This window comes from Larimichthys crocea, chromosome XIII, assembly GCF_000972845.2.
Source record: "Larimichthys crocea isolate SSNF chromosome XIII, L_crocea_2.0, whole genome shotgun sequence".
In the NCBI taxonomy this organism is placed as follows: Eukaryota; Metazoa; Chordata; class Actinopteri; family Sciaenidae; genus Larimichthys; species Larimichthys crocea.
In genome coordinates, this window is record NC_040023.1 from 47,417,579 (window position 1) to 47,427,873 (window position 10,295).

At 41.9% G+C, this 10,295-nt stretch overlaps 1 protein-coding gene across 1 annotated transcript; it reads right to left on the reverse strand.

Moving 5' to 3' along the window:
• Positions 1 to 1,006: 1,006 nt before the first annotated feature.
• On the reverse strand, positions 1,007 to 6,973 carry LOC104922866 (polypeptide N-acetylgalactosaminyltransferase 15). The gene is made up of 10 exons (XM_010735815.2): positions 6,081 to 6,973; positions 5,790 to 5,956; positions 5,496 to 5,700; positions 4,479 to 4,631; positions 3,661 to 3,778; positions 3,022 to 3,216; positions 2,808 to 2,939; positions 2,619 to 2,720; positions 2,393 to 2,536; positions 1,007 to 2,299 (listed from the first exon to the last, which is right to left on the reverse strand). Exons 1-10 carry the CDS (start codon positions 6,608 to 6,610, stop codon positions 2,114 to 2,116), a joined length of 1,932 nt encoding a protein of 643 aa, XP_010734117.2. The 5' UTR covers positions 6,611 to 6,973; the 3' UTR covers positions 1,007 to 2,113.
• Between the last annotated feature and the right edge of the window lie 3,322 nt (positions 6,974 to 10,295).

Sequence of the window (10,295 nt, forward strand, 5' to 3'; positions counted from 1 at the left end):
TGAACTCAACATAATGCAGAAACGGTGACAAGTGGAGATTGTGCAACTGATGATGGTGTTAAAATATCAACATGGACATAAAGCATTATTATTACATCAAACAAAGACATATTTTGTCTTGTTTATATATTATTAAATTAAATTTTAATATGGACTAAAAATGTATTCCTTTGACAAAAAGGCATTCACAACCACAAATATCCATGCATCCAGGCATGATTTATAGCTGTCACTTTCTGTAGCAAACTTCTTAAACATAATTGGTTCAAACATGGACCTATAAACCTATAAACAATGTTGAATATGTTTTTGAGCTGTTAAAGAACATTATAGTTAAACTGTCACACCTGTCACTAGCTTTGTCTGTTCCTTTAGACGTACTAACAGTATTCTTCTTTTACAACAGCTCAGTAGCCTATGGTTATGTAACTGAGAGGACATTGTAATCAGAAACATGCTGTTTGTCAAGTGTGACCTATGGCTTGAAGCTGCAGACATGCCATATGACTGTTTTTTATTGAAAAGGTGCTGTGTACTTGACTGGTCTAAGTGCACCATAGGACGAACATTGCTGCGACAGAGTATAGTCAGTTATTAGCACTCAGTGCCCTGTGGTAAGGAGAGAGTTACTATGGACCAGCTCAAGGTCTTTCCTGCCTTCCAGTTGCCATCCTAAACTTGAACTCTATGGCTTAGGTAACACCTTCACTTATGTCTAGGATCTTAATTACAGTAGATAATTGGACACAAAAAACACATGACGAATGTTAATCACAGGTTTGTCTGTTGGAGACCATATCCACTCCCCCCAGTCACATGCACATGAGGACATTACTGTCACATGGTAGGTTTACAGCATAATTATGTTAGCTCCAATAACAGCAAGTTTAGATTATGGGAAGTCTCATAAGTAAATTACATGGGAAGGCCATTCATATGTAACAATAACATGGGCCTTTAGAGATGATTATAAAGGCAGATGGCTCCCTCTGCTGTTCATAGATGATAAGGAATGGATTTATTTCGGTGAACAGAAATGAGTGCAAGACAGAATAAAACATTATAAAATCTAACATTTTTGAGGTGCTTCATGAGTAATCAGTGCTTAATTAATCCTGTAAAAGCCTACACACACAGTGGTGGTTCAATCGCACAGGTGTTCTCACTTATTTTGCTTGATCAGACCTCGTCTCAGGACTGTGCGGCTGCGTGCAGACTCTTTCCTCTTAGGCTTACTGCACTTTTACAGACGGCATGTCACGGTAGGAAAAGCATGGGCGTATTAGTAGGCGTAAGTGATAAAACTTATAATAGTTCAGTTTCAAGGTCCTGGTATTGTGCATGCTGGCTCACTGTGACATTAACATGGTTTACTGGGACACTTGAATAGAACATCAGTAATGTTAGTAATAACACCTGTTTTTTCTATGATGACAGGACAAAATGCAAATCAACAGCAAGCATTTACTCAACATGTGAGTAATCAATAAGTGAAAACACCTGGGTTTAATACAGAACTACACTACACATACAAAAGTATGTGGACACCTAAATATTACTCTCAAATATTATACCCCTGTGTGATTGACGAACATCTTTATTTCCAATAATCTGTTGCTATCAGCCACAGTCTTCTGGAACTCTGGGAGCATTGTCAAGTTTAAATAGGAAAGGGACTTTTCCAAACTTTTGCCACAACGTCAGATGTATAGTATTGTCTTGAATGTCAAATGTGCACAAACATATTTACGCATGATTTAATGAAATCATTTACTGAAGTACAAAATCATTCCAGACCATTCTTTCTACATGTTTTTCACACTGTATATGATTAAATGTACATACTCTAAATGTACATGTTTTAAATAAAGACTTTGTTCGATCATGTCATATCTTATTTTAGATAAATTGTTGTTTGTTCTTTAACACAACAAATTGTATTTGCAATCCTTAAAACAGGAACAAAAAAGCTGAGTGGCAAAGCGGAGCAAAAAAAATAATAAAAAATTGATTCTGTGTATTTTTCTTCACCTTTTCATTATTGGATGCTATTATGCATAATGCCTATGATTTACATCTTGCAAATCCAATTAATCAGTCTGTGCTGTCTGTATCAGACACCTTTAGGAGCTACTAGTTGCTCAAAATGCCACTGTTGTCTGGGGTGATGGGTGCAGGGGCGCAGAAAGAGACCTCCTGTCTGGTTGTTGACTTCTCTTTGGTTGCTTTGTGGGAGCCCTTCCTCCTTTACAGCTTCAAGACACAACTGGGACTGCTGGTGAACAAGTTGACCGCTCAGCTGAAGCAGAAAGCAGACACACTGAGTTAGCCCACTGGGACCGTAAACATCTATTCGGATAATCAACAAAAAAGGTTTCATTCCATGCCTTGCCTTTATAAACCTCCACTGGAGGGTGCTGGTGGTTGGTTGGTGTTTGGGACACGGAGATAAAACCACCCTCTGTCCCTTGGCGTCCAAACACAAAGCTCCCATGGGACCCCACCGCACTTCAAACTCAGAGTTTAAATCGCAGTGCTGCGATGACAAGAGATATCATCTTTGCCACTGTGTGTTTACCTGTCTTTCTTCCACTTTTAACAACTGTTGTCATGGTTACCTGGCTGCCCGTCCCACTGCACGGTGTTATGCTCATGGCTCCACCCTGCAGTCCCTGCCCTCGGGGGTAGTCTGCACAGCTGCCAGTGCCGACATTGTACAGCTTCAACAGGCACAAATGGGACACGTCAGTCTGTCATGACTGTCAATGAGTAGTACAGATACTGTGTGTGGTGTGTGTGTGTGCTACCTCGCCTGACAGTGCAGGTCTGTCCTGGGGGATGTAAAGTTCTGGATAAACTGTTGTCAGGTACCAGTGGAAGTTCCTACATCCCAGATTCCTTTTGAGCCGCAGACGCTCTGTGATGTTCGGGCTCTCAGACTGTACAAAAGAAACAACAGTTATTTCCTCCATTATTTCCTTTTTTCACATTTACTACCCTCACAAGCCAACCTCTACACACCTGCCTAATGAAATGTGCAAGTGTGTCTCTCCTATAGAAGATTTTCCTGTATGCGTCCATCCAGGTGTCTGCAATCCGGATCTTGTTCCTCTGAATCAGCTCCTGGTCTGGGAATTCGTAAGGCAGGTGGTGGTGGTCTAGATGAGCAACACGGGAGCAAGGAACCACCTCCATGGAGCCCCCACATGACCACACCTAGAATCATAGGATAATATTTCTATATTTGCATGTTGGTGCACAAATATGTCTACAAACATCACCATTTTACATTTGAACATTGTGCAGAACATGTCACACTTCAACAATATGCATTTAAATGGTCATCAGAGGAAAACAAGTGGTCAAGTAACATTTTCCTCTCATATTTGTGCATTTGTCATCTCGCCCAGACATTCCCAGACCACTATTCAACCTGAGATTTCCATTTGCAAAAGGCATCATGATCCCGGCGCAACATTCCTGAGGCCCTGACAGAAGGCAACTGAATCACTAAGTCAAAGCACTGACATAAAAAACGCTTACGTGACTCAAGATAAAAAACTGAAAGTAAGCTGTCATCACTCTGTTCTGCATGAGCAGGTGAATTATTGGAGGATTTTGGATGAAACCTTGATAAGAAGAAAAAAATGTTTGCTTTACCCTGATTGACAGCTCAATTTGTTCTTCCCCCCACAGCAGCATCCCCGGATCGTAGGCTCCCACACTCTGGAAGAAGTGTCTGTCGATGGCCACAACTCCGCCTCCCAGTGCTGGGCTCCTGTCATAGATAGAATCAGCATCACTTTATTGGCCAAGGGCAAACACAAGAATTTGTCTTTGTGTCACTGGAGTAGAGAAATATTGCAAACTTTGGACTATTACAGTCACAGTTTGCAAAGATCGCAGCAGTAGTTGCTTAGCTATCCAGTGACTCCTTGCCAAAGGTTATATATCTTCATGAGCTGTGAGCACTCGCAAGGAATGATTTTGCCCTTCTTTGGGTTGCTTTCTATTATTAGTATGTGTTTTATGGGTCTATACATGGGTTGAACTATACGCTATTTTAGAAGACAACTTCAAAGATAATAGCAAATGTCTGAAAAAATAAACTAACTTTATGTAGTTAACATATGGTCGTCGTTTTTCTGACTTGTTATCATCTTGTGACCCTTCAGTTCAGTATCACAACCTCTTTATGGCTCCTAAACCCTGAAGAATAAAAGCACTGACCTAGAGGAAAGAAAACAAATGGTGTGCAGATTTTTATTTCCAGTTATTTCCATACATCTCTCTCATTTGCTGCATTTTTTTAGATGCAGAATATCAATTCTGCACCCGTAAACATAAAAAGATAAAAGTTCATTTGGTCAGTTCTTCCACTTCTTGCTTTTCTGCTTAGCTAATATTTTTCCGGTATAAGCTCATGTCACGAAAGCCCATCTGACATCATTTTGTGCCTGCTGCAGCTGTAAACTCACCGCAGAGGCTCAACAGCAGAGTCTGGGTGAGGGTTAGATTCCCAATAGAAGTCAAGCCTCCAGTCGAACACTCCCCTAACAGGCCACTGGGTGGCATTGTACTGAAAGGTCTGCCAGTCTATCACATCCATGATGGGGGATACCACTCTGGTCCTGCAAGAGAGAGCATATTCATCTCATTTTTATTTTAATGAAATTTATGTGGGGGGTTTTTTTGTATGTTTGTTTGTTTGTTTGTTTTTCATTGACTTTAGATGAGAAACATGTTCCTGTCAGTCAAAGATTTGGAAGAAGTCATTTAAAAGTCTTTCTTGCTTACATTTTTAATTGCTATTCAAGGTCTGTGTGCAGTAAGATTGGAAACACCTTTTACTCATGTGTGTGTAATTTCAAATGTCTACGTTTGAATGTGTTTCAGGGGAATAGTTCAAGGAGACACGCTGTCCTTTGTTGGGGTCTGTTCTGGTTCACATATGTTATTTGAAATATTTCTACTAAGAGGCCCAGTGTGATGTGATCCTCAAAGAAACATGGAATGAAGAGATTAAAGGGGGGGAGAAAGAGTGTAAGAAATTGGAGAGGGGTCAAACGTGGCTCAGAGAGTTGAGTGGTTGCAGAGTCAAGGTCTGAGAGTTCAGCCTAATTAACTAGTCTAATTAGATCCACGCTGCAGGCAGCCTGAGACACAAGACTAGAGCCAAATCATGAGAGCTGAGCTTTGGATACACACACAGCACAAGTATCCTCCTGTGGGACTAATGAGTAAGGACAACTGATAACTCTGAGTCTGCCATCTTCTCACTTCTCTCAAGTATTTATGTCAAACAGCAGAACACAGCAGAGAAACAAGCAGACGGCTTGGACACAGCTTTTCCAGATCAAATGTTTATCGAGATCTTAAACATTGTTCATTGTAAAAGTCTGGCCACACATTTTATACTTTTTCATGTAACCAACAAAACTATTCACAATACAATGGTTCATTATCCTTGGAGAATATTAGAGTAAATATAGTACCTGTCCTGTGCCACTCTTTCCAGAAGTGGTTCCAGCCAGCCCTTCTGGCATTCACAGTGAGAGTCCATAAACACCAGCACCTCCCCTGCAGCTCTGGCAGCACCAAGAGCACGGCACCCGCCAACACCCAGGCGTCTGGTGCTGCGAATCAAACGCACCCCGTCCAGGTGAGACACATACTCACTTAGCACACTCTTCAGGTGACCTGAGAAGTTGGTCAGAGACAGAGAGGTCATGCGCAGGTCAAGTGGATGGATGGGATGGATGGATGGATGGATGGATGGATGGACTCACCGTGCTGGCTCAGGTCGTCCACCAGCAGAACCTCCTGCAGATACTGTTTGGGTGCAGTGTCCAGGACGGTGTGCACGGTGCGCAGGAGCGTGGACCAAGCCTCGTCATGGAAACAGATAACAACACTGGCCATAGGCAACGATTCGCTGTACTGCTCTCCCAGACACCTGTTAAGTGGGAAACGAGTTCACACTATCAAAGCGACAACTGAGTTAACCTTTAACGTGCCTTTGTTGCAAAAAGTGCAAAAGCTTTGGTTCATCTTTTCAGTCGTGTGCTCTGGGAACTCACTCAGGATGGCGCGCCTCAGGCAGCGTGCGATGTAGTGATATCCTCTCGCTGACCACCTCGTTGAAGCCGTACTTTTGCACCGCAGAAATCTCCCCATCCTTCTCCATACCCTCCAGGTGTAGCCGTACTGCTTTGCCCATTTCACCGTGCGTCGGAGGCGCAGCGGCACGGATGTCCTTATTCGATCCGGGCAGAAGCACCTTGTAACTTCCCTTCTTTTGCGGTGGGTTCTTGGTGCCCTGCGTCGATGACACAACTAAAAGCTGATCTTCTTGCAGAGATTTTAGCGGAGCGAGATCGACGCCGAGCTCTAATGCAGGGTCCTGGGAGTCCACGATGATCTCAAGGTCCGGTGCACTTTGAATCCGCTGAAGGGGGCGGCGGGGAGGGCCGGGTTTTTGGTGACTGTGGTCCCGGTGCCTGTTAAAGAGGTCCGAGAGCGCAAGAGTAACCAAGGCGAACCCGAGGAGCAGCAGCCAGAGGCAGAGCACCCTCCTCCGGACAGATATACCTCTGCCCCACAACCTCATGATGAAGTTAGAAGTTAGGCCAGCGCTCTCTTGACTTCCCCATTATTGCGCTTTGACTCAAGTTTGAAGTCGGTCGCATTTCACCAGAGTGAAGAGGGACTATCCAAAAAGCAGAAAAAGAAATACATGGTCCATGAGTCTTATGGGGTGTAGCGCTGAATCCATGGAGCGCCAGACTCTCGACACGAGTGACAGACAAGGCAGGTTCAAGACAAACCCCTCAACTTCTACATGTTGGAGGTGCGCAGACTCATCCAGACTCATCCCACGGTCCTAAAGCCCGAGTAAATCTGAGCTCACATACCACAGCTGGAAGATGCACCTGATACATCCACCTGCTCTCACACCTGCTCAAAGCAAGGTGACAGGAAAACAACCCCTAATGGGAACAAACTTAAAAAATCCAGAGTCAGGCAGAACATCTTGTTTTAATAAATCAACTTGACATCACTAGGATAAGTCTATTTATAAATGTGGATGTCTGTGCGGCTCTAGTAGTTACAGCTTTAATATCGCATGGTGCCAATATTCCTGTCGTGACTCTTAAAAGTTATTACTAGTGTTTTAATGGAGATGGCAATACATCTCCAGCACACACACCAGCACGTTATAAATAAGCTCACATTGCAGTGGAATGAGACAGTGTTTTTATATTTCCTCCAGTCTCTGCGTGAGGGTCGGATTGGTGCAGGCGTCTCCCCCGTGCGTCACACATCAAAGATGCTCTCTCCGGCCAGCTGGCTGCGAGCAACCCAGTCCCATGACCGTCTGTCGGAGCCGGGAAGCTGTGCGGTCGTTGCTTCGATCTCCTCTGGTTCTCAGGCGAGATTTTGGCACCTTTCCTCTGAATGTAGACAAAGACTTTGGTCAGGCTCAATTTGAGGTGGTTGTGGGAGATTTGTTTTTTTCTTTTTTTTTTTTTTTTCTTTTGACAAGTGGAAAATTGCATAGTTTTGTTTTCATATAAACATCACACTGCAGATGAATTTAACACAGCCTGCAGAGCAAGTGACTCCAAAATTAGAGCATGAAAGAAGTTTAAGCCTAAAAGTCATGTCAGGATTTCAGTGGAAAAATGCATAACAATTTCCTAATACATTTTCCAAGTGACCTCAGGGGGATATTTCCTTTATGGTGATGGCCAACAGGAGGTCAGACTGTACCCAATTTTTCTTCTCTACAATCGAAGACCTTCTGCGTCAGCCTGCTTCACAAGCTCTGTTCTGTATTGTGGCTGGCTGGAGCTGTGAAAAGGCCACTGCATGCAACCTGGCAATGCAGCCAGTGGAGCTTTGGAGACAGTTTGGCTCTCCTGTCCTGGTGATGTTTTTTTTTTTTTAGTTTTTGAGTAAAATGGTGGGATTAGCTGTTCACCTCCCCTCTGCTCAGGATGACAGGGCAGAATAGCTTCTGATGGTTATGATTACAGTATACAGAGGAGAGAGGAGCACACCTGGTAAAACAGATTGAGAAGTTAAAAGCACAAAGAAGGACTTCAGAAGACAAGAAGAGCAACCAAATGATGGTGTTGCAAAGAGGATGGAAATGAAAGAGATAGGCAGATCAGAGAGAGAGAGAGAGAGAGAGAGAGAGAGAGAGAGAGAGAGAGAGAGAGAGAGAGAGAGAGAGTTAGAAGTGACCGGCTCCTGACTCCTGTCTTCTTGTGGGAATATGTTTATGAGGCTCAAGATTGAAAAGGAAAGACGGCCTTCATGTATTTCCAGTGCTGCACAGTGAACACTCCCATATGTTTCCATCCCGCAGCCAAAACACACACACTCAATTGGAGTTTCCACTGCCAGCACATTTGCAGACACACACATAAACACCAAAAGAACACACACACTAAAAGGTCCAGGGTCCAGTCCACATTCTGGGGAATGTTCCTACATTCCACTATCCAACTGGAAGCCAGAGCTGTAAATGAGAAGGCACGACAAGTACTCACATGAATCTCCTCCTCACACACACACACACACACACACAGTGAAAAACAAAGGGAGAAAAAAGTTGGCTGCACAGTGCATTTCTGACTTGTTGTTCATTCATTCTTCTGTTTTGTAAGCAGTGATGTTTGGTGTGTTGCCTGAAAGAGAAGAGACATAAAAACTACCAGTTTATTAATCTCGACGTCAACAGACAGAAGATTAATCAGCAACAGTTTTGACAATTGATTCATGATTTTGACTTTTTTATGAAACAAAAAAAATACAATAAATAACTGATACCAGCTACACAGCTGTGAATATTTGCTGGTTTAGTCTATGATTTGAAGACATCACACTGGAGAGTCTGGGAAACTGTGGTGAATATGTTATAAACTGGAAGATTGATCAATGAATTTGTTTGATAATCAGCTGGTAATCAATAATAAAAATAAAAGTTAATCACAGTCACATGTTCAAAAGAATTGTGGTAATTATAATTTATAATTGTAGTAATTCTAATTTATAATTGTAGTAATTAGATTAGTAGAATTGTAGTATTTGTTGACTGTCAAGTTGGTTGTACTCATCTCCAGAGTAGATGCAATTATTATAATATGTAATTATATGTAACAATAATATGTAACATATGTAAATTGAATATTGACATATTAATACTGATTTTATTTGGGAGGTGTCTTGAAGGAGCTCCAACCTCTCCAGCTCTACATCATGAGAAGCTGCGGAGTGGTGCTGCCCTCTACTGGAGGATGAGCTGTAATGATGTTCACTGACATTTCATGACTGACAAAAAATAAATCAAAAAATCAAAAAAAAAGATTTAAAAAAGGATCCACCGACTATATAATTACAGTTCTCCATCACATCTCAAAGCATTCATCAGTGAATGAGGTTTTGTTGAGCGGTTGCCATGGAGATAAACTATGAAAAAGCTGTTTGGTTTCATGCATCCACTCAACTCAACTGTGTCTCAGTTATTACCATTTTATTGATGACATGTGATCACATATGAAAACAACTTTGGTGTTTTTCTCCAGTCTGACTGACTTTATCAGGCATTAATGAAAATGTCACTGAAATGTCAACAATAAAGTTTATCAGACCTCAGGGTCGATATTTGATTATTACAATATGATTTAAAATTTTATGATTTGATTTCCAAACAGCTGGACCAGTTAGACTGCGAGAGGGGCGAGGCTCTAAGTAATCATTTAAACGGATTATCATCTGGTATCATGAAGCCCGAGACACACACACACACAAACACACAAACACACACATGATCACCTTCAGTTTTCCTGGTGAATATGAAAGTCGTGGATGAATTTCAGATATCCATAGTTTGGTTTTAATTCAGGGCATCATATTACCAGACTTTAAGAGCATTGGAATTAATTCTATACGATATATTAAGTTGCTATCTACTGTCTGAACATTTGAAACCTTATCTTTTGTTCTGTTCTTTAATATTAGAAATCAGTCATTCCTTTTATCTGCATTCACCTCCAAAGCATCTCCAGCATTGTGCGCATGAATTTTAACTTGAATTAGCCGCTTGAAAATTAAATATCGTGTTTTTCAGATTTCTTTTTTTTTTTTTTTTTTTTTTTTTGTGACTTCATTCCAAACTCTCCTTGTGACAGCAGAAGACCCGCTGAAATAATGATGTCTGTCACATGTTGGTTGAAAACGAGCAGGACTCTGCTGCGCATCACACGCTTTTGCTTCTGCTTTTGCGG